The sequence below is a fragment of the Empidonax traillii genome, unplaced genomic scaffold, assembly GCF_003031625.1.
Source record: "Empidonax traillii isolate 1590-97213 ecotype Southwest subspecies unplaced genomic scaffold, ASM303162v1 scaffold657:size717538, whole genome shotgun sequence".
NCBI lineage: Eukaryota > Metazoa > Chordata > Aves > Passeriformes > Tyrannidae > Empidonax > Empidonax traillii.
In genome coordinates, this window is record NW_020955850.1 from 130,226 (window position 1) to 154,130 (window position 23,905).

Here is a 23,905-nt window from a genome sequence, read left to right on the forward strand (position 1 = left end):
GCCCGATTGGCCCGGCCCGGCCCCGCCCACCACCAGTTTACGCTCCTCATGGGCTGCCGCGTCCCGCGCGAGGGCTGCCGGGAAGTGTAGTCCGCGTTCGCGGCCCGGCGGGCACAGATCTCGCGAGGCGCGGGAGGGGCGGTGCCGCGCCCGGGCGCGCTATTGGCCGCACGCCGCGAGGTTTCCGAGGAAACGCGGGGTGGGCGGGGCCGGTTGTTGACCACGCCGCCCCGGCCCGCCCCGCCTCGCGCCCGGCCCGCTTCCCGCGTCCCTTATCCCGCATCCCGGCCTTGCCAGCGGGACAGTCGGGCACGTCCCTGGCCCTGTCTGCGGGAGACTCAGTTTTGCTGCTGAGCTCAGGGCGCGGAGACTTGGTAAATAAACCGATGGCGTCAATGAATTCCTGACCCCAACAGCCCTGCTGTGCCTGGCATAGCTATTTGCTACTCACTGGGGCCAAGAGAAAAAAAAAAAATATAAACCCAAACCACACAAACCTTGGCAATCACATCACAACCCCGAGACACCACCAGTACAGGTTTGGTTACACACAGCTCAGAACACCACTATTTTTCATGACATTGTTCTCATGTTGGAGCTCGGAGATGAAGTCGGACATCATCTGTCACTTTCAGAGTTTGTGGTTTAAAATGAAATCAGAAGGAAAACCTTTGAAATTACAGGATCACATGTAAGTAATCCCTGGCTCTGCTTTGCAAACATTCGTGTTTGTGTTGTGAACAGCCTTGCAAAGAGCTGCTGAGGAAGCCCTGGCTCGGGCTGTGGTTTGCTTTGGAAGGATACAGGATGACCATCAGCCAGCCAGCTGTCCTGTGGCTCAGCTCCTGTGACACTCCCTCACCCTTGCCCAACTTACTTCGACTATTTGTACTCCCGGCTTTATTCAGGCTCTACATGTCTTGCCTGAGATCCCAGTTCTGGTGCCCCATCCGTGTGACTCAGAAAGCCCACAGTGACACTACAGAGCGCTCCGAGGACGCGGCAGGGGCAGCTGGGCACAGAGCGCTCAGAGAATGGCTAAGGGGAGTTGGCTTCTTCGGGCTGCGAGAGGGACAGCTCAGAGGGAGCTCTGATGGAGAGCTGTGAGAGGCACAGAGAAGATAAATGACCGGTTTTTAATCTGCCGTACGCTTCTTTTAGTTTACACTGTAAATGAAAGAGCAAGTGAAAGAAGCAGCTCTTTGGGTACAGGGTGTCCTTTCAGCAGTGCAGGCTACCGACCGCTAATGGACGCGCCGAAGGCGGAGACACGGACCCCACCTTTGCCTCCGGCGTTACCTCTTTAAACTGAGACTGCACCGAGGTCCTGGAGACGGCCCCTCAGTTACCAGGGCCGTCACCCAGGGCCGAGGCTGTCCGGCTCTCTAAGGGGAGGGCGCGGGTGCCGCCGTCCCCCCGCCGGCCCAGCCCGGCCCCGCCGCCACTGCGGCGCCGCGGCGCCTCTGGCCCGGCAGCGGAAGCGGAAGCGGCGGCAGCCGGGAGGGAGCGGCGGCCGCGGGGCAGGTGCGGTTACCGGGCGGCCCGCGGGGGCCGGGAGGGAGCGGCGGTGGCGGGGAGGGCCCGGGGCCGCCCCCCTCGGGGCGCTGTGCAGGGGCTCGGGGCCCGCAGGGCCCCGCGGGGCTCGGTCGGTCTGCGGGCGCACGGGTGTAGCGGGACCGGCGAGCGGCGGAGGCCGCGCTCGCGGTTAATTCCCCGCACCATTAAGGATCTGACGGCCCGGATTCAAGGCGTGCACTGAGCCCTCGGCGGCTCGGAGCTGCTGCGCGTCTGTTCAGCACTGCAGAGAGAGCTCACTGCCGACCGCCGGCTGGAACAAGGGGTTCCTACTCGTGGACTAACCAGTTAATCGCCATGTTTTAGTTTTGGTTGACCCCTAGCACGGCAACACGAGCACTTTTACAGGACGTGCTCACAGAACGATCCGGGCTCTCAGCAATCGCGGTTACCAGAGATCTTTGCCGTGCGCTGATCTTTGCCACTCGCTGACCTGACAGGGCATGGCAGAGAGCGCTGCCTGCGGCTGTGGGGTGATTTATTGCTTTCCCCAAAGCCGGCTGCCCAAGTTTCCAGAAGTATTTTAAACTGAGTAGTTGTAAGAAAAATATAGGAGAAAAAATAATACTTTCAAACTAAGTGTGAAAACTCCACTTTGCAGTATTGTAATTCAGATTGGGATATGCTTTGTCACCTGGCATAGAGCACAGCTGGATCTCCTCGTGTCACACGGTTCATTCCCGTGCCTCTTACCTCTTTTTTCATGGCATATGTTAATTCGAGATTTCGGACTTTCCTTTGTTTTATGGCTGTCATTATTCGAGGCTGTTATTCATTTCTAATGTGCAGGGTTTCAATTCGTTAAACAGGTGTCAGGTGACAAATGTGTACTTTGGTTTCTTTCCTGTTTCATACAGAAAAAGGCTTTTATTACAGACTTTCCCAGAATGGGAAAGAAGGCACGAGAGAGCAGCACAGCCGCTTTAGCTGAGAAAACACAGTTCATTATAATAATTTCTGTGTTTATGATTTGCAGTGAATAAGAAGGACCCGACTCTGGGAGGAACTGCAAACTGTGGGGTTTAGTTGCGCTTGGCAGAGGCCGAGGTTTCACTCTACAAATATTGGCTGAACTTCCCCCTCTGCACACAGGGAGCGATGGCTGTGACCATTCTGTGATGCCATCTGCCTCCTTCCCAGGTGTGGCAAAAAACAAACTGTTGAGTGCAGCTGAGCAAGCTGCTCTTTGGATATCACAGCAGGCATTTCTGGCTTAATCCTGAGAAAGAGAACAATGGCTGAGTGATTGCTGGGGAACTTGTGCTGGAGGAATGTAAATTTTTTAAGGGAAGAGGATTCAGGTTTTTTTTATCTGTGTATATATACAAGAGGAGCTTAGAGCTACTGATATATAACACTTTTTTACATTGAGATCATCATGAAAAAGAAGCATGAGTTAGAGATCCAGGCAGGTTAGTGGGTGTGATATACCTGGGTTTTGGTGTGGGATGTTTTTTCACTTGCGGGGGCAAAATGGAAAATGAGTTATCCAGAAAAATAACCATGAAGAAATAAGTATTTGGGTGCATATTGGGTGTGTCGTAAATATAGTCGAGTCAGAGAGGGTGAAAAACTTGAGGTTTTGGAGACTCGAATGAAAAGCCAACAGGAGAATTCAGATCTTCCATAAGTGTAAGAGTTGTGGGCAGGGAAACTCCACTCAGCTGTGTGCTGCTTGCTGTATAGCTCAGAGAACACAAAGCATGAAAGTACCCATGAAGGACACTAAAGAAATGGCCTATTTTTTTCATTATTTTTATCTTATTTCTCGCAGTGAATTGTATCATTTGAGTCTGTTTTCATTATTTCATTCATTTTTCAGCTTCTAAAATCGGTGGTGCTTAGTGCATCCAGGAAATGCTTGTTTCTTCATTCCCCAGAGAAGCAGTCCGCTGTGCCCAGCAGAACCTAAAGGGCTGACGAGGGAACCTCCTCCTTGCCTGCTTTATCTGACACTGGTTAGTACTTGGCTGCTGCAAATGCAAGGTGTGACTCTACCTCCCATGACATGAACGGTGGGTTGGTTTTTCACCCAGTTTGAAGTATGTGCAGTTTGCATTAAATGGGCCACTGAACCTCAAAATGTCCTAATATATTCGGGTATGTGAGATTCTGTATTTATAAAAAGAGACAATGAAACCAAAACATTTTTCTTCATCATTTTCAGGCTTCTATAAAATGGGAATACTTATTGCAGTTCTTGGAATCTGCTTCAGCTCTTCTCTTGTAAAAGGAGATTCTAAGGCTGTGACAACATCTCTAACTACAAAGTGGCCTTCAACTCCTTTACTCCTTGAAACAAGGTAAGTGCATTGTGACTTTTGTTGACTGATCAGAATATGCTTATAGGATAAAATAATGTTTCTCTTTGTTATGTGGCACTTTGTACTCTAGAGAGGTTTAACATGGTCTTGTAAGATTCCATAGCAAAAGGTATTTTCCTTCAGCATTGATTGTAAGTTATTTGCTGCTGCTTGTGTATGTTTAGCTCAGTAAAGCTTGAGTAACTTTGTGTGAGTTGTGCATCCTATAAAGTCAGCTGCTTTGGCAAGAGTTGTTCAGGTCATCCTGGGGAGATTTCTTCTATGGTATTAAAGTTTTGGGTTTTTTTCTTAAAGATGCTATAAAAAAGAGAGCAAAATGCTGCTTTTCACTGCCAGTCTGCTTAGCACTTTCGAAGTCCCCTTCATTTAATTTTTTTATATTTTACTTTGGAGATACCAATGCAAAATAGGACTTTGTTTAAGAGTATGCTTGCATGTGCTTAATTTTGTGTCACTTAAGGGTGTTGCCAAATATGGAATGCTGTCTGTGTTCCTGCAGATTGCTTCGTGTGAAAATGGAGCATTGCTGGGTTTCCTTCACACAGGCAGGGCTTGGGGTCAGAGGACTGGTGTGTCCTAAATGAAATTACTTTTCTGTAACCTTCTTTGTTGAAACTGAAGACTGAAAGTTCCTTAAGCAGTGAAATGAGAAGTGCAGGTGTTCATGCCAGGATTTAAATATCCTCACACTGTGAGACATTTGTTGGGGAAAAGCTCACACTAAGACAGTGTGGAACAGTAAGCAGACAATCAAAATATTACACCAAGGGCACATGTGAATCCAATATCCATTGAATACGATATCCATTGTATTGAAATACTTTGGATAGGTAGGATTGTTCACCTGGGATGAACTGCAGCATGATGCAGCACTGCAGTGTAAAATCATTCCTGCTGTTCAGTGTACTTAGCCCAGCACTGCAATTTGTTAGCCAGGTGTTAAAGCAGCACTTGGCACCTTGGGTCAGAACACACAGGTCACTGTGGCAGCCAGTGGGCTCCAAACCTTCTGTCATAGCATCCAGCATGTTACATGTTTAGACATGATACAGTATTTGTTGTTAGCAACGTTTTGAAAATTAGTTTTGCTATCTAACATTGTATACCAACCTAATCACAAAGATCTGACTTCTCCTTCTGCTGATTTATGAAGAAACAAACAAGAAACCCCACCAAAACTGATAGTTCCAGTAATTTACAGCTTATTACAGCAAAATAATAAAAAATGAATATTTCTCATAAAAGAGAGCTAGCAAAGAAATGCATGAGGGAGGAGATCTCCCATGGTGGGCACTGCTGCCCGTTAGCGGTCTTTGAGAGATCAGAAGGTGCCTTACAGGGTGGTTTCATGTGCTGTGTGTTTGTCCTGGTCTGCAGCTATTATTTGTTGAGGTGTGTTGTGTTTGGTTTTAGCTTTCCTGCACTGCTTTTTCCAATAACACGGTTTTCTGATAGAGGTGAATAGATGGTAGGACCAAACTTTCTGTAAAGCTTTACAATGTATTACATTTGTAACTTGACAGAAAATGCATAGATCTAGCTAACTTCTCTTCTTACTCAGTGAGTTTTTGTCAGAAGAAGGTCAAGAAAAATTCTGGAATTTTGTGGAAGCCAGTGAGAATATTAAGACATCTGAACAGTATGGTAAGTTTTCGTAGTCTTTTTCTTGATGCTGACTGAGAGTTGAAAAATAAACAACAATGTTTGGTCTTCCATTGTGTTACTCCTCATTTGACTTTTAAAATGCTTATTTCAGTAACATTTTTTGCTGCAGTATGCTCAAGGCTTTTGGATATCACTTTGACAAAAGCTCTACTGGATGGGTGTGAAATGTTTTGCTTGCCAGTTTCTTTTTCAACACAAAATATAAAATATTGTAAATACCTTTTCTTTGTGTTACTGCTTCTCAACTGAAATTAAATGGGAGCTCTTAACTGTTTCCCTCCTCCCCAACCTGTGTTTGCATCCTCAGGAATGTCTTTAAGTTTACTCTCATGAGTCTGTATTGACGTCCACTCTCATCTATCTGTAGAACAGTTGTAATGAAAATTGAGGAGGATCAGTCATGTGCATATTTATGATTAATTTCATGGACTAGTTAGCCCATGTTAGTATAAATCATGAGGTGGAAGGTCCATCTTCAATGAGAATAGGGTATAGGACGATAACTGTTTATACTTTGACTTTGCAGGAAGCGATTCTTCTTCCTACCAGGAAATGCTGAGAGTTGCCTGCCAGACTCTGTCACCTTTGCAGCAGAATTTGCTGAAATTTTCCTTGTCTTTGCGCTCTTATTCTGCAACTGTTCAAGCTTTTCAACAGGTTAGTACAGGAAATGCTCAAATGATGTGCAGAGCTTTGCCTAAGGGCCAAGAAAGGAGCAAGCTGTGGAAGGAGACATTTGAGAGTATGAAAGCCCTGACTGAGAGATTGCTCCATACACCTGGCCTGCAGAGCAGATGGATATATGAATTGCGTGGGGGGGCCGAATTTTTGTCTGGAGTAGATTAACAATTAGGATTTTGACATGTCTGCATATCTTTGTGCCTGCTGCACTAATAATTGTGTGAAGATTTTTATAAGGGAAATCCCTACGGCTCCATTGGTACTTGTAATGCTGCTGCTGTTCCTGTTGTTCAGCTGTACTTACTTGAAGATAATAATCCCTTAAAATATATCTCTCATGATTAAAACTCATAAATGGAAGTTCAGTTTATTCTGAGGCTTTTTTGAGCTCAGGGTATTATATAGTTCATTGCAATGTGCTTTATTTAGTTAATGCTATAAAACATCTTGCTTTTTTATCTGGAATCATTTTGTTGTTTGATATTCAACAAACACGGAGGTTTGTGATGTGTAATGCAAAATACCTCAACCAAACCCCCTCCAGTGGCAAACCTTGCTTTCTGCTGGAACTGTCATTACAGTCAATAGTAACAGACTGGGAAATAAGGCTTAACTCTCAGTTTTGCAATTTCACCTTGCATTTGAATTATGTCACAAGCATGGAAAAAATACTAGTTTGGAATATAAGAAATCAAATAATACCGATTACTGCACAGCTACACTGTTATAATTTTCACTTATTCTAAGTGAATTTTATTATATTTTCACTTATTCAACCTACATTATTGCAAATATTTTATACAGATAGCAGCAGATGAACCTCCACCAAAGGGCTGTACCCTGTTTTTTGTTGTGCATGGGGAGAAGACATGTGAATTTGACTCTCTTGGAAACCTTTTACAGGCAGCCTCAGACAGGTATTTGCTTAATTTCCTATCACTGAATTAGCTCTTAAAATTTAGACTTACTGCTGTGAAGACATTGTAATAAACCAGATAAACCAGTAGTTTCTACTTGCTTCAGTATTGATTTATCCTGTCCATTGCTTGCAAAGGAGTGGTAGTCTCTTATTTTGTACTAATCCAGATTGCAATGATTGTTTTCTTATCCCTTCCTCTTTGATATTCTGCTAGGAGGAATGTGCACAGGAAAAATTGGAAACAAATCCTGGATCAGCTTGAAATTGTTGAAGGACAGTAGGAATTCTCAGGAGAGTGTAAAGCCTTCAGTATGTAGAGAGAATAGAAGGAGCTGGGCTGCATATTAAAATGAGAGTTAACGTAACAGATTGTTTCATGAATGGCTGGAAGCATGCACAGTCTTTTTTTTCTCTGTATAATTTTCCTCAGCATTAACAAAGAAAAGCATTGCCACACAATGTGTATTTCAAATTCAGATTTCTCTGTGTGAGCAGAACTTGATTGTGACAAAAAGAAGCTGTAATACCTCTTTAGAAAACAAAACAAAGTAACAAACCAAAACCAACCCAAGCCCTTAAATGTCAGCTTGTCCTCATAATAATCTTGGTAGTTTGGGCTTTTTTAAGCATAAAGAGTTTTTGTCAATGTGCAAACATATGACATCTATAGCTCACATGCTATTCTGTCGATTCACTGGGAATATTTTAAATATTTCATTGTATTTTAGACAAAATATAAAGACAGGAGTTAAAAATAGTCCCTTTCTTTTTGTTTACTAAGCCAAGTTCAAATGAATTTGTGTTCCTAGAACGTTTGTTGTATCAGCTTTTTTAATTTGTCATACAGAATTTATGAACCAGGGGGGTTGGAGGGGAGAAAGTTAATTGGAAATTTAAGGGAAATGGTTCATTTTTAAAATAAGGATCATATTAGATTCAAAATAGCTCTTAGTTACTTGTTTCACTTTCATATGTTCAGTTTTAACAAAACATTGTCGACATGCAGCAAGTGTTGCCAGCCTTGATAATATCTGGGATTATCTTGATGCATGTATTCAGTGAAAACAGGAATAGTGATTAAGCAGGAGAAACAAATGTCCATCTTGCCCTGAGTGAGGAAAGGCTGTGAATCACACTGGGCAATCTTCACTGTCTCCTCTTAGGCCAAAGCCATTTCTGTTCAAGGGGGACCACAAGTACCCAGCGTCAAACCCCGAAAGTCCTGTTGTCATCCTTTATGCTGAGATTGGCTCAGAGCAGTTCTACAGACACCACAGGAGGCTTGTGGCAAAGGCTGAGGCAGGAGAAATCACCTATGTCCTCAGACACTACATTGCTGTAAGTATATTTGTGCATTTTAACAGAAGTATTTGAATTTGAAAGAGTAACTGGCCCGGGCTTTAAAAAAGAAAACTGGCCCAAGTTTGTTCCCTTTAACTTGAAATAGTGTGCTGCTGCATTTATTTGGAATATTCAAAGTATTTATTTGGAATACTCAAAGTTCTGGTTTTTATAGCTGAGGAATACAGAATAAATTTAAATCTCCTGATTGTTTAAGTAAGAGCATCATTTGATTTCACACATCCAGAATTAAACTTGATTAATTCGGGACTTTAATGTAAAAAAAAAAATGTTTCTCTGCCTATATCAGATCATAGGAAACAGCCAGATCTGTCATAGTCAGGCTACTTAGTTATTTGATGGGCAAAGCAGGGATTAATAGTAAGATGCTACTTTCAAAAGAAAGGCATTGCTTCTGTAGCAGTTTTGTTACAGAACTGCTCACCATTCCTCATGCAGTTTATCCTGGTTTCCATCTTCCTCCACTAAATTGCTCATGGCCACTGGATTAGTTCTTAAAACTACATTTCAAAAGCTCTGAGGAACAGATTATTTGACTTGTTTCCTGAATATTACTAAATGTTACCTAAACCTGCAGTGTAGCAGCCAGGGTTTGAATGCAAAAAAAAAAAAGCATTGGCTGGTTCACTTTTAACATTACTTGCACTTTCAATCAATAAAGTAATACATTGGATACACCACATTCCTTTTATAAAAGGAATTTGTTTATCAGTGTGTTCAAAATTAAGTGTATTACACATTAGATCTTGGTACTGTTATGTGACTCCTGTTTACTTCAAAATACTTCAACAAGTGATCATGTTTTTCTCATTAGTCAGACCTAATTATGTATCTCTGCCTACTCATAGTTTTATTTCTTGTTTTTCTCCGTGATAATTTTCCAGTGAATGTTTCATTTTTGAACTTCACAGCTGAAGTTCCTTTCCCCCTTCTCTCTGATTTGGTGACAGGAATCTATCCAGCTCTACTTGGCTCACACACTGTATTCTGAAAACATTGTTTTGTGTTCCTCTTTGTGTGTTTTGATGGCTTTTGGTTCATAGAGATAATTTGTGCTTGCTGAACTTCAAAAAGTGTTTGAAATACAATAGGAAATATAATGATTAGAGTATGTTACTGCAGAATCACGGAATCACTGTGTTTGTTTCTCACCACCAGTTATGTCTGAAATGTGTACCAACCTGAGATCTCCTAGCGTTGGGAAGTGGCAGCTTTTAACCTGCACATCAGAACAAAGAGTGGTAATATCATACTGTTTGCTTTTCCTTCCAGAATCCCAGCAAAGAAAAAGTCTACCTCTCTGGCTATGGTGTAGAACTGGCTATTAAAAGTACAGAATATAAGGCCAAGGATGATACACAGGTGAAAGGTGAATTACTGCTTTAAGTATTTTAATGTGAGCATTTTCATTTTGCAAAGATAATTTTATATTTATTTTGCTCTGAATGACTGTTTGTTTGACTTGCAGGTATTCTTCTTTCCTTAGCTCTGAAATGACTTTTGGGAGCATGTTCCCTATTTAAATATATCTTTACCTTGGCACTTGTCTTCTGCCTCTGTGAAATGCTGGGCACAATAAAGTCATGGCTCTGGAACAGATCTAGTAATAGCACTATTAATGCAACTAATATTTTACCAGAGAGCCAGCCATTCTCTGCTGGTGTCAAATAATTTCTTTACCTTAATTTGTCTTAACTTACCCATCCTGACAGCAGAATCTTTCCTGTTCTTGGTTTTTTTTGGGAAGACAAAACTTAGAATTCTGCATCTTTTTTTTGCTTTTAGAGGACTGATCTGTGTTTTCCAGTCTCATGCACTGCCAAAACTACTTTGATAGGGTAACATGTATATATATTTTTTATTTACACGTGCACATACACATAAAACCCTTCCAGATTTTCCTGCTTTTCTGTTTCTGAACAGCTTGGTGCTAGTGGTGTTCTCTGTGTGTTTATAGGCACAGATGTGAATGCCACAGTCATAGATGAAAATGACCCTATTGATGAAGTGCAAGGATTTCTCTTTGGAAAACTAAGGTAAAACTCAGTTGTAAGTGGTTGGTCTTTTGTTAAACACTTGCTGCAGAGGTGCTGATCCTTTGCTTTGTTATTATTTTTTGCATGTCTGAGTTACCCAGGTGTGTTAGCAGCATCTTTCCATATGGTAGTTTCTTTGAATTAGCAGCAGACTTGCTTATGGGAAACCACAGGAGTTTGTTTGACCCTTGTACCCTTTTAGGCAGCTGTATCCTGACTTGACAGAAGAGCTGAAGGAGCTCAGAAAACACCTCGTGGAAAGCACCAATGAAATGGCACCTTTGAAAGTATGGCAGCTACAAGGTAATGTGGATGAAGGCTTTCAGTACTGGTCTACAGAAACCCAATGTAAATTTATCTTCTCGTGTTCTGCACAATCGAGCTTGCTGGTGGTACAACTGACAGAGTTTGACTGTAAATTTCTGCATTGGGAAATAGTGGATTTTTTTAAAGTGCCTTTTTTTGTAGAGTCCTGTTGAAATAGCTTTTAGAAACATTGTTTCACAGGACTCCTGACATGAGGATTGCTTTCTATAGTGTGAAGTACAGTGAACCACCTGCTCTTAGACTGGCTGCTTGTATGGTCCACTAAATGCAGGAAGGAAAAGGAATTAAAATTTCTTTCCATGATCAGATTATTGGTGTAGAAAGCTGAGATTTCTCAAGACCAGAGGAAAACTGTCTTTCAAAATCACCTGCATGCACCTCTGGACTTTTTCCCTGGAAAACATCTGCAGAGGCCTGTGGAGAGATCTTTCATCCTCTCAAAAAGAGTAATTTGAAAGGCTGAACATAAGTGGTAACCACAGGGAATGTACCTAGATCAAATGGAAGGGCAGATTCTCCCACCACAGCCAAAAAAAAGAGTGCTGGTCTGGACTCATTGGAGCAACCTGTAGGCAGCATGCACTGGTTCAGTTTGAAAGGGTTACTTATTTCAAGGCAACAGGTAGAAGTTGAATACAAAGAAGATGATATTTTAAAAAAAGGTATCTACAGGCAAAAAAGTTGAAACCTAAAGTGATGATGCCTCTGCATTTCCTTGTTTTCAGTTTTGAGTTCTTGACTTCTGTTTTTTCACTTCTAAGATTTGAGTTTTCAAACTGCTGCTCGCATTTTGACTGCTCCCCCCGTGGATGCTCTCATGGTCATGAAAGATCTCAGTCAGAACTTTCCTACAAAGGCCAGGTAACTTTAATTATGAATTCTAGGAAGTTTTCTCACTCTTTTTTTCTGAGCAGAACCCGAGACAGGCAGCATTGGTTGGGTTAATGTCAGGCTTTTCATTTAGCTGGAAGCAAACACTGGGGAATGTTTATGCAGTTCTTCAGCCTACAGTTACAAAGAGGATCTTAAAGTGTTTATTTTGCATGGCAGCTGATGTGGACTGGTGGAAAATTTGCCAGAATTGCCTGTGCTCTTTTGTTGTGAAATGTTTCTGAGCCTATTGCATCAAGTCCTCAAGAATTTATTGAATGTGTTTTCTCTTTGGTGGCTTTAATGTTTATCCATTCACATTATCCCACTTCTCTGGGATCCTCTTGGCCAAACAGTCTCACGTCAGAGGCTGATGTGCAAATCTACTGGTTTTTGCATTTTGCCGGTGACTGTCTTTAGCATATTCAAATCAGTGTCAGAAAATTCAGTCATAATCTGGTCTGCCCAACCAGTCGAGAAATATCTCGTGATAAATTCCATGGCCTGGATTGGGAAGTTGATATTACAGGAGCTCCTCATTTTTTAATAGGTGAGATACACCCGAGATGAGAGTAAAAAGAAACTGATTTCTGGTCTTATTTCCCACTAACTGATATTAAAGTGCTGTTTAGATCTTCTTAAGGCTGGCATTGCACTCTTACTGTGTTTTTCATCTGATCTATGGGCTGTACTTGCCCATTCTGTGATGATGCAATTACTAGATCCAAAGTAAGGAAAGGAATGGGAACCCACCTTGTGGAGTGAAATCCCCCTATTTTGTGCTGCCAGCCTCCACCTCTGCCTTTTTCTGGCAGCTGCTCACTCTTATTGTGGTTAGTGTGAAATTAGACACTGAGAGGTGGTGTGTGGTTAACATTTTTTGTGCTGCTGAATTGTATGCTTTTAAGAATAATGCTCCATCCTACTGTTTACTAGTATCACAAAGTGCCAGTGCTTCTGATTTCAGCTCTTTGTATTAGAGGATTAACTATATTCATATGTAAAGTACAATAGGTAGGATGAGTAGGTACTCAGAAAGATGATTCACAGCATGATGTTTTTGTTTTTGTAGAGCCATCACAAAAACTGTTGTTTCTTCAGAACTCAGAGCAGAAATTGAAGAGAACCAAAAGGTAATGCTTCCAGAAAGTAACATAGTGACTTTGCACTTATGTTTTAATAGAAATTCAAGCTTTGAAAATAATGATTCTGTTTAAAAGTTTATGTGTTGTTCAAGATAATGACCAGTATTTTCACACACAACTTTGTAATGTGCCTTTCAGAAAAGAAATGGTGGACTTTCAAACATGGATTAGGAGCATAATTTACTTTGTTTGCTCAAATATGAAAATACTACACTTGTTAAAAAACTGTTGCTTGAAAAACTGATATATTAAGCATTTTCTTACAGTTTTAAGGATGCAGAAAAAAATTAGTTCTTATTACCCAGTTGGAGGTGATGCTTAGGTGATACCTGTATTCATCAGTGTTTGCAATGAAGAGTCACAGAATGAATTCAAACCTGCCAAGGCTTTGGAGTGATTCATACTATGTGGAGAAAATGGTTTCAGTGTTGGTGCTTTGAGAGTGAAACTACTGAAGGGATGAAATTCACCAGCTAATTCTCCATGTGCTTTGAAACAGAATCATAAACCCCCCAAGGCTGTGAGGCGCCCCTGGAGGTCTCTGAGTAGGCTCTGGTGTTTGCAGCAGTGTTTTGACAGCTAAGTTGCATACTTGGCATTAGCAAAGCACTGAAAAACCCAAGAGCCACTTGGGGATTTTGTACAGGCTTTTGTACAGAATTTTGTGTACCAGGTAATGGGGTCTGGATAGAGTGCAAAATAAAACTCTAAGCCAAACAACAGCTTTTGCAATATGATCTGCACTGCTCTATCAACACATTTCAGTCTCACTGAAAAGTATTATTAGGAAAAAGACAAAGTATGTTATGTACACACATATTGTTTAAGAATCTAACCAATGATATCTGGCAATAATGCATATAAGTAATCAATGCAAAGCTACACAACATCTATACTTACAAGTGTCTTGAGATTCCTGTTCTGAGAGAGAAATGCCTTGTTGACCAGTAGTGATAAAATCAGAAAAGAAGGGATAGGGTTTGACACTGTTGTCCTGTGTGATTCTGGAAGGGACAAAGTATAGGATGTAAGTGCAAGGTAAAGCTACAGGTGGCTTTTTTGTTATGTGTTAGATCACACTGCTTCACAGGTAAACCCATGATTTTGTGGATTTTTTTTTTTTTCAGAGAATACCTAGGCTATTAGATCCAGATCTGGGTACATCTAACCCTGCTCTTTAGCGCTGTTCTTTGCTCAACTCAGTTTGTGTGCATATTATTTGATAGTTAACTGCTATTAGTATGTTACAGTTTACTCTGTAATTATCCACAGAAAGATACAATTTAATGCTCAGCTTTTCTCTAGAAGCCTTATTTATTTATTAAAATACTTACATGTTTTCTGATTAGAAGCTGCTTTCCTGTTCTTGGTACTTCGCATGGTTCTTTTGCTATTCCTCGGTTTGCTTTGGTCACTGTTTCTCCTTCTGTTTTCATCTTAACATTTCTTCTTAATAGAAATGTGTAACTGGTACTGCAAGATGAGAGGTATTAGAAAAAAGTTTTTCAGTGTGTAAACATAATTTTTCATGCTAGAGTTGGGAAGTTTGCTTCTTCTCTCCCGCTTCAGTCTTGTTCTCTCTGATGGTACCTCAATTCAGGGGCAAGTACCCATTAAAATGAGGTACTACTTGGAGGTACTTAGCAGAAATACCAAAATACTAGTAAGATTTTTTCCATGTGTGTGCTGCCTGGCCTTAAAAGATCAGACTACAATGACAGCTCATCTGCTTTCCACTGATGACATATCCACTAGGTCAGGACTTAACTGGTACCTTAAAAGCAGTTTAAGTTGGTTCCAATAGTGAGCACCATGCAAAATCAAGCAGTTTAGGATTTTCTGCCCAAAATTGCATATTAAAGAGCTAACACAGGGAACTGGATGCTATTTGACCATCTGCTTTGTGGGCTGTCAGCTGGAAAAAAATAAATTTAATTATTTTTCTCAAGCATTTTAATTATTTTATCTGAGTATGTTTAAAAAGTCTTCTCGGGGACTTTCCAATGCACTACTGAATCATGTGGGAAGAAACAAATAGAATTTCAATTGATGTGTCTCTGCACTAAATGACTTCAGCTGTGTTTTCCTCTGGTAATGAATGTGTGCAAGAAGTCAGCAAAAACTGCAGTTGGGAGGTAATGTAATGCAATTTGTAATGCAGTAAGGGAGATAAAATCTACAGTTTGACACATTAAACTCTCTAATAATATTTTCTGTGCAGAGCACTCCTCTAATGGCCTCCTACTTCCTTTCAGTATTTCAAGGGAACGTTGGGTTTGCAGCCAGGAGATTCTGCCCTGTTCATCAATGGACTCCTTATTGATTTAGACACTCAGGACATATTTAGGTAGGAATGTTTTATTTTTCGTAATAATTGTTTCGTATTTAGGAGCTTTCATCCTGCTTGTGCGTGAATGATGAAGTTATTTAGCCAATTTTGAACCTTCTTCAAAAAGTGTATATCTAGATTAGGTTTAATTGATAAGTACTGTAAAAAGGAAAGGTTCCTTCTCTTATTCAAGTGCATTTCTAACAAAAAAGCAAATGTGAAAATTTAAATACCCTTGAAGATTGAAATGGGAAGTCACCTTTGTATTGTTCTTTTGATCTGTACTGTGACTAGCAAGATTTTGGTCTCCAAGTCTGTCAGCACACAGGTTTTATTTTGAAGATAGCAGACCAAGTCTCAAAGTATAATTCACTGTAAATTTTTCATCTGAAAACCACCCCATGTCTTTGTCAAGATGCGTTTCAATAATGTGAAATTGAAATTATATCTGTCATGCATTAGTTACTCTGATTTAATGTCATTTCCCCTAGACATTGAATAAATTAAAGTTATCTCAGTTTTCTTAGGACAGTTAGAAACAAGTGATAAATAAGAACCCAGACACTCATTTTATACCTTTTGTTTTACCTTTAGGATAAGAGCCAAGTTATTTGCTGTGCCTTAAAACTTTTCCTTTTTCTCCCAGCTTGATTGACGTGCTGCGCAATGAAGCCCGTGTTATGGAAGGCCTGCACAGCTTAGGAATTGAGGGTCTTTCCCTGCACAATGTTCTGAAGTTGAACATCCAGCCATCAGATTCCGACTATGCTGTGGACATCAGGAGCCCTGCCATTTCGGTGTGTTTGGCTTTGCTGCCAGGCAACCTTTGTCCTTATCTCACAATCAGCTCTGAAACTGCAGTGAAGGGAAAAAAAAGGAAAATAAGGTTATAAATATAATTAGCTTTTTTTAAAAAGCCTGATTTCTTATTTATACCATACAGTATAGTGTATGATTTGCAAATACATTGCAGTTTCAGACTCGAGCAGGAGGAGTGTCCATTATTTAAATGCCTTTACTTTTTCTTAGTGGATCAACAACCTTGAAGTTGACAGTCGTTATAATTCCTGGCCTTCCAGTGTGCAAGAACTGCTGCGTCCCACGTTTCCAGGAGTGATCAGACAAATCAGGAAAAACTTCCATAATTTTGTAAGTGGTAAACTGAGTAGAAATGAAATGTGCATTTTGTTTTGTCAGGAGCAGGGACATGAGCTTCTGAAATTTGCCTTTGCATGTGTGCTGGATTCCCTGTCACTCAAATAGCTTGAGATAGGATGCTTTTCTAAAAGGTTTTGTTCTACTCTTACTAGTAAGTTATGACTGAGATTCAGAGATTATTCAGCATCTCTGGCATCTACTGTATGCCAAAAAATCCTTCATCAGTGGAGGAAGCTATCATCTGATGAGTACGAATTTGGTGCATTTTGTGATAACACTTAAAGTTTGTTGATGAAATCCCTCAAATTTCTTAAATAGCATCTTAGCAGAATTCAGATGAACTTTGGTTGTTTCAGTTAGAAAGCACTCGTGCACCATGACTTCAAAAGATGATCAACAGCCCTCAGCTTATTCCTGGGTGTCTTTTTAGTCTCTAGGTAAATTACTTTAAAGTAAGATCTAATAAGAAGTTTATTAATTTTGTGCTGGAATTCTTGGCATGGGGCAGAGTGGCCCTATAGAAAGAAGAACTCTGGTTAGGGGCAAATAGGGCCTTGGACCACCTCAAGCTGTGGGCCTCACCTCCCTCACAGTGTATAAAGTTGGACTGATGATAATTCTGCCCTGGGACTTGAATAAAGCAATCTCTGACCAAAACTTCCTTCTTGACTTCTTAAGGGAATGGAAACTTTTCACTTACTGTTTGTGCGCAGGTGCTGATAGTAGATCCTACTCAAGACACCACAGCAGAATTACTGAACGTGGCAGAGATGTTCTTCAGTAACCACATCCCACTGAGGTAATTGCTGTGTTTTAATGTTTGGGGGTGGGGGGATGTTACATCAGTTTTAATTTTGTGACTTTTGCAATTGTAAAATTCTCATTGCTAGGACGCTGCAGAAATGTTACATACCTTGTACTGGAGCTATGTGTACATTTTTTGAGTACAGCTTTCACTGGTAGCAAAACAGAATCAATTTTTTGGCAGTCCAAAAGAAATTTAAATTAAGTAGTTTTGGATGAGAGAGAGATAAAAAGCAAGATTCTGATGGACTCCCTACAGTTTATATGTCCTAAATTTGATTCCTGGCTGCTCTGATCAACTTCTTACCAGGCTATCCCAGGTAAAGCCTTTGTCTAAGATGGTGGCTGTAGCTGACAGTTGTATGAAGAGTTGATTCTGTATTAGTGTAATAAATTGATGATGTGGGGATCTGTTTGATTGCAGGATAGGACTAGTCTTTGTGGTTAATGACTCAGAGGATGTTGATGGGCTTCAGGATCCTGGAGTTGCCCTCCTTAGGACATACAATTATGTGGCACAAGAAATGGACAACAATTATGCTTTCCAGACTGTTATGTCTGTAAGTATTAATTTAAAGGGGAAATTAGTGTTTTAATATTTTCCATGTATGTAAGATTATCTTAATGGGCTAATATGTAAATAAGGGAAGGAATTATTCTTTGACTTGGTTAGTGTTCAGACTATCTGCATATACTGGCACCACACAATACATGTGTCTTTGTAAAGTGCTTCTGACCTAACTTTAACAAGTGACACTAAGTTGAAATGTGACAACACTTATACATGTTTTTCTGCTCCTGTCCCTTTGGTCATTCTATCAGTGAGTTCTGAACTGCCGCATCCCTTCAGTATTACAGTTTGGAACTGTTCCAGCTGTGTTCTTTTGTCACATTAAAGGATAATAATAAAGGTGCTGGTAAATACATTTTACCTGTGGTTTGACCTTTGTACAAATTGGCAAGCTGGGGCATTAAATTGCTGGTAACTTAAACACAATGAGTTTTATTCTTTTTTTTTGGGGGGGGGGATATATTTGTGACTCAAAATAAAATCTTGTGCCTTAAAGAGGGAAACAGTTACCTACTTTATACGTGAGGTCTGTTGTACTGTATATAAGCATATCCCAAGTTCTGAAGGGACAGGTGGCTCCTTTGATATACTTTACTTAAGGCTTTTTTCCCCAAAGCACTACTTTTTCCCCTCAAATACCTTTTCTAATTAAAGGTGCAAGTTATTATGTAAAGAAATACCTATTTACCTTCTTCCACTCTCACTGGAATGACTATGAGGTATAGCAAGATCATTGGAATGGCTGCAAGTGCTTAGGAGCTGTTTATGGCAGCTAATAAACATGGATATATGTTTTGCAATCTGGCTGTTAATAACTTATTACAACTACTGTAATACAGGTGACAGCATACCTTGATAAGGACTGAGGCTTTACATTTGTAAACTTGTATTCCCCTTTCAGATATATAACAAAGTCAAAACAGGAGATCAGCTGAAAGTGGAGCACGTGGTTAGTGTTCTCGAGAAACAGTATCCTTATGTGGAAGTCAACAGCATCCTGGGAATTGATTCTGCCTATGATCAAAACAGAAAGGTAAGAATACATGAAAGAGCTTTTTTCCACCTTTTTTTTGCTTAAACACCGTTTTGAAAATCTGGTTACGTACAATTTCTTGATCCAGTTCTCTTACCAACCAGGTAACTATTTTGTTATCACTTTGGGTGACTACCTCACTAGGTATTTGTGCTCAGCACAAGCTTTATATAATATACATAATATGTATAATGTATGTAATGCATATAATGTAATGCATATGTAATGTATGTAATGCATACTTTCATCCTGGAATGCAGACTTCAGTAGAGTTTAAAATTGCTAGGAAAAATCAAGGTAATGGAAAGGTTCATGAGAAAACCAAGAGGCCTAATGTTGGGAAGGATTGGTGTGGGGTTTCTCTATCAGTATTTGAATACTATGTGAGATAAAGCCACGATGATGAATTCAAAATGCCTTTCCTAAGTCAAGGCATTCAACAGTCTTCTGCAAATAATTCTTGAAGTTATTTTTAGGGCTGATACTTTTCTGTGTGGAGAAGGTTGGGAGAACAAATCACCATTGGACCACTTATGTGTGAGATGAAGCAGATTTTATTTGAGGTTCTGTAGGGGAATGTTTCTGGTTTTGTTGAATATTCTAAAACAGATAATGAAAATACTGTAGCTGTGTAACACATGTGATGCTGCCGAACGTCTGTAAGTGTAAGGAATGCAGTCAGGGTTATAGATAAAGGCTGATATGCACACATGCTTTTCATCTTCCATGGATATGGATACTATTTAGGATAGTGAAGGGAAAAGCCTTTTGAGGAAATGAAAATCCATAAAAGTAAGACATTTTTGTATGACAGGAGAGGCCTCAACCAGCACCTTTAACCAGTAGAACCTGATTAACTTCTGTCCCTAACAGAGTGTCAGTGACAGTGGATTTTGCAATAGTTACATGAAATGGGGAAATTTGTCTTGACATAATAACCCCCTGCTCCACAAAAAAGTATTTTCTCACAGGTTTAAGAAATACATTCTTGAAAAAAAAAAAGAAAATTCTCTACCCTGTCTTGCGTTACAGCTGTCACTGCTCACATTGCATTTGCTTCCACAGGCAAAGTCAGATTTCCTGTTGTGCTTTCTTTTGCTATTATCAGAAAGTGCTCACTGGAATTAATTCACAATATGAACTTAAGGAAGTATTTTGCACTTATTGCTGTGTTAAGAAGTAACTGTTTTTTGCTTTGAAAGTCAAGGACATCTCATGCATGTAAGATACAGAGTCTTATGTACTGTATAATATTAATATTCTTTATATCATACAGAAGCTGAAAGGATCTCTTGGTGTGTTTAAAATAGACCTGTGGATCTCACATGGCTTGTTAGGAGCCATCGTGGCAATGTGCTGATGTGGTAAAGTTGGTTCTTTTCCTGTCTTTAGGCAGCAAGAGCTTACTATGAGCAAACAGGTGTAGGCCCTCTCCCTGTTGTGCTGTTCAATGGAATGCCTTTTCAAAAAGATCAGCTGGATCCTGATGACCTGGAAACCATGACAATGCACAAAATCCTGGAAACCACAAGCATCTTCCAGCGAGCCGTGTACCTGGTAGGTGCTGAGTTCAGCTGTGGCTTTAGAGAGGAACTGGATTTGGAAAAACTCATTCACAAAGTCCCTGAATACTTAATATTCAAGAAAACTTAACTTGACTTGCATCATTGCTTTTTGCTTTTTGCTTTTTGCTTTTTTTTAAAGTTATCTGAGGCAGTTATATATGTGAAGTAACGAATCCTGCTTCTTTCATCTCTCCTTCAGGGTGAATTGTCTAATGACCAAGATGTGGTTGAGTATATCATGAACCAGCCTAATGTTGTTCCAAGAATTAACTCAAGAATCCTAACAGCTGACAGAGAGTACCTAGATCTGACAGGAATGAGTAAGAGATGCTTTTAATTGCATTAAACCTGAAGTATCTGAGTCAAAGACTTTTGCTGTCTCAGTGGAAAGCTCTAGTGGCAAATCACTAACACCACCCCAAGTGATGCTCCAGCCCTGGTTCAGGGGAGATGTTATGTACAACAGCAACATTAATGTCCACATCTTTTCAAAATAGGAATTTGGTTTGATTTTATACAAACTTTTGGGGGAATATGACTCATAAAGTTGAAAATTAGTAATGCTGGGAAAAGCCAAGAACAGTCATATAATGCATATTTTATATGACTGCACGATGCACAATGTTTTATGATGCATCATGTTTTATACAGCAGCTTGTTTCTTAGTTCTCTTTTGAGCAGGGGTTAACAGTCATTTCTGGAATTACTTCAGATGTAACAGAACTTTTCATGGCTAAATGTTTGAACACCCAGTGCAGCGACATTTTAATGACAGTAAAACTGCCTTTTCTTGAGTTGCTTAAAAAATAGTAACACAGGGGATTTTTAAGTATATATTATTTACATATATTAGCGTCAACTAAGTGAGACTTGGACAATTTGATTAACTGATTTCTGCCTATCAAATATGCAATGCAGTTGTTAAAGGAACTTGTGAGACAACAAAATGTATTTCTCGGCCTGTGTATTAACAGTGGAAATGAGACATAAAAAGCAGTATTACAAGGAACCAAATGGGATGTGTTCTTAATGTTCTGGTAATAGCAGTGATTTTTCTTTCATTTTAAGTGGACTAGTTGCTTTGGCATCTTACATTTGTTCTCTTCCTCAGATAACTTTTTTGTGGATGACTTTGCTCGATTTACCACGCTGGAGTCTAAAGATAAGACAGCTGCTGTTGCAAACAGCATGACCTACTTAACAAAGAAAGGTAACATCTGCAGTGCATTATGAACCCAAATCTTCTCTTATGTGTGTTTCCAAGCATATCTACACTTCTCAACACACACTCTGAGCCTTGGTCAGGTCTATAGGTAATGGTGCAATGTAAATGTTAAAAAGAAAGATTTGATTTTTTTTTTTTCTATAAGGCATGACATCTGCATGGAACAAGAATGTTCCCCTCTTTAAACCCAGCCCAACTTTTTACTCAGTAATGAAGTCCCACCTGACCTGCTCTCAGTGTTGTGTGACCTGCAGAAATGCAGCAGTGTCAGCTCTGATCCTGCAGTGACAATGACTAGAAAAATATAAAAGGCGTTCTAGCTCTCTGTCTCATCATTCAAAATCCCTAAAAGTTACATGGATTCAGAAGATAATTGTCACTGCCCATTACATAAGACAGCACCTAATGTGGTGGAAGCTGTTTTTACTGTCCCAGTATATGAACTGCTTTTTCAGTGGCAGTATTGTCACAGTTACACAGAAAATCTCCCATCAGTGTTAAAACTCAGCTGTAGCTTTCAGTGTAGGAAATCCATGCACAGGTATGACACAGAGCCTAATCAGGCTTACTCAGACATCATCAGGCTTTTCCTGTATCCATTTCAATTAGGTATCAGAAATAAGCTGCTGTCATCTGACTCAGTTCCTCTTGTTTCTGACTGTCCCAGGTTTCCCCAGCACTGTCTCCAGCCACTGTCACCTGTGTGCACTACCTGAAATGTTCCCATTGTTCTTTCTGTCTTGTGTTTGCCCTTGGTTCGTGTTCAGTCGCTTGGATCTGATCAAGTTTCTTGTTTTGCCTTTGTAGAGCATTAATTAAACCTACACCTCTGCATGCTCATTTGAAAGTGCATTGATTCGCAATTTCATGGCTTGACATTTTTGGGTCACTGCCTTTTCTGTCACTTAAGATATTTAATAACTGCTACCTGATTACAGTAATGCTGTAGCACATTTATTTTCTAAAATAATAGGGAAGTTATAAGTATTGCTGGCTCAGCACCAGCACTGATAAAACACTGCCATGCTGGTGTTTAAAGAGGGAAGATAAGAGAAAGGGTCACATCCAAGTCACAGTGGTATGGCAGTGTTTCTAAATGGGCTTCAGAATGACGCCCTCACCCTACCATATGAAACTGGTAGTATGTAGTATAACTAATAGTGTAGCATGAAAATATAACATCCATCTATCTGAGGAGAAGAAAAAGTTAGAGCTTTATTCCAATAAAATCAGCACAAATTTGTTGCTTGTTGGATTTGAACTGTAGTGATTCACCGATGCCCAGTACAGTGCTGCAGCTGCTTGATACACATTGGGTTTATTATCAAATTATTAATGTCTCTCTCCTTTCCTCCCTTCCTTTCTGCTTTTTGACCAGGAATGTCTTCCAAGGAGATCTATGGTAACTCATGCTTTGACATTTCATGTGTTGTTCTGGGAATTTTTGCTTCCTTTTTAACTCTGGCTTTAGAACCAGCAGGGAATGAAGCAAGCTGTTGAAATGCATGTTTGCTCCAGCACTTTTTTCTCTATACAAAACTGATTTTGTAAACTAACATCTTCAGTGCAAAGATGTGGTAGGTCTGTACCCTACAGTTGGAATCTGCGAGTTATTTACAGATTTCTTTATAATTTATAATTAAAAAGGCAGCAAACAAACAAAACCACTTAAAGAATCCAGCTTAGGAAGAGTGATGCATGCTGACCCATGTGGGTTTTCCAAATGACCTAATGAAAACTAATGTATCAGTGCTATTATTCTTGTCTTGCCAGGCTTCATAGCTTGGCTTCATCCCTAACTTTCCTATGGAATTGTACTCATTTTGAATTCTTTGCATGTGCATCGTAGTTTACCTCCAAATGATGAAAAATAGAAGCTTTCCTTCCCTTCACCCTCCAACTTCTCCTACCTTTTTTTTTTTTTTTTTGTAATTGCAGATGATTCCTTTGTTAGACCAGTTACTTTCTGGATTGTTGGTGATTTTGATAAACCTTCAGGGAGGCAGTTGTTGTATGATGCCATTAAACATCAGGTGGGTAATGTTTTCACTGGAATGGGTTAGCAGTGCTAACAAAGCACTTGGTAGAATCTTCAAAAACACAAGTTGTGCTTCTTCCTGTGGTATGACCTGGTGAGACTGGTTTTCTCTGCAGGGTCTCTGATTTCCAACCTCATCTTTTTTTTGTAGGGGCTGAAACATCCCTGATCTTGTGTTAGGAGAGAATTCCCTCTTGGCACTTTGCTAATACGATAAAGATGTTGCTTTTTAAGGCCATGGTGTTGAACTGAAATGTCTGTGTTTTGGTTTGGAGATG

General features: G+C 40.2%; 1 protein-coding gene across 5 annotated transcripts in view; it reads left to right on the top strand.

Annotated features, from left to right (window-relative positions):
- The first annotated feature begins 1,452 nt into the window (after positions 1 to 1,452).
- UGGT1 (UDP-glucose glycoprotein glucosyltransferase 1) overlaps positions 1,453 to 23,905 on the top strand; it is a 41,161-nt gene continuing 18,708 nt past the window's right edge. Inside the window, exons 1-23 of one of the 5 annotated variants that reach the window (XM_027899302.1) lie at positions 1,650 to 1,862; positions 3,398 to 3,533; positions 3,743 to 3,878; positions 5,461 to 5,543; positions 6,091 to 6,221; positions 7,050 to 7,162; positions 8,328 to 8,502; positions 9,799 to 9,895; positions 10,484 to 10,562; positions 10,765 to 10,865; positions 11,651 to 11,750; positions 12,832 to 12,892; positions 15,160 to 15,251; positions 15,880 to 16,030; positions 16,263 to 16,382; positions 17,105 to 17,190; positions 17,620 to 17,755; positions 18,668 to 18,799; positions 20,192 to 20,356; positions 20,564 to 20,684; positions 21,476 to 21,574; positions 22,968 to 22,991; positions 23,528 to 23,622. In XM_027899302.1, coding sequence (XP_027755103.1) covers positions 3,754 to 3,878; positions 5,461 to 5,543; positions 6,091 to 6,221; positions 7,050 to 7,162; positions 8,328 to 8,502; positions 9,799 to 9,895; positions 10,484 to 10,562; positions 10,765 to 10,865; positions 11,651 to 11,750; positions 12,832 to 12,892; positions 15,160 to 15,251; positions 15,880 to 16,030; positions 16,263 to 16,382; positions 17,105 to 17,190; positions 17,620 to 17,755; positions 18,668 to 18,799; positions 20,192 to 20,356; positions 20,564 to 20,684; positions 21,476 to 21,574; positions 22,968 to 22,991; positions 23,528 to 23,622 — 2,286 coding nt within the window. In that variant the 5' untranslated portion in view covers positions 1,650 to 1,862; positions 3,398 to 3,533; positions 3,743 to 3,753. Of the gene's footprint in view, positions 1,525 to 1,556; positions 1,577 to 1,649; positions 1,863 to 1,896; positions 2,716 to 3,397; positions 3,534 to 3,739; positions 3,879 to 5,460; positions 5,544 to 6,090; positions 6,222 to 7,049; positions 7,163 to 8,327; positions 8,503 to 9,798; positions 9,896 to 10,483; positions 10,563 to 10,764; positions 10,866 to 11,650; positions 11,751 to 12,831; positions 12,893 to 15,159; positions 15,252 to 15,879; positions 16,031 to 16,262; positions 16,383 to 17,104; positions 17,191 to 17,619; positions 17,756 to 18,667; positions 18,800 to 20,191; positions 20,357 to 20,563; positions 20,685 to 21,475; positions 21,575 to 22,967; positions 22,992 to 23,527; positions 23,623 to 23,905 lie in introns of those variants that run through there. The other 4 variants (XM_027899301.1, XM_027899303.1, XM_027899304.1 and 1 more) reach the window with 4 other exon arrangements.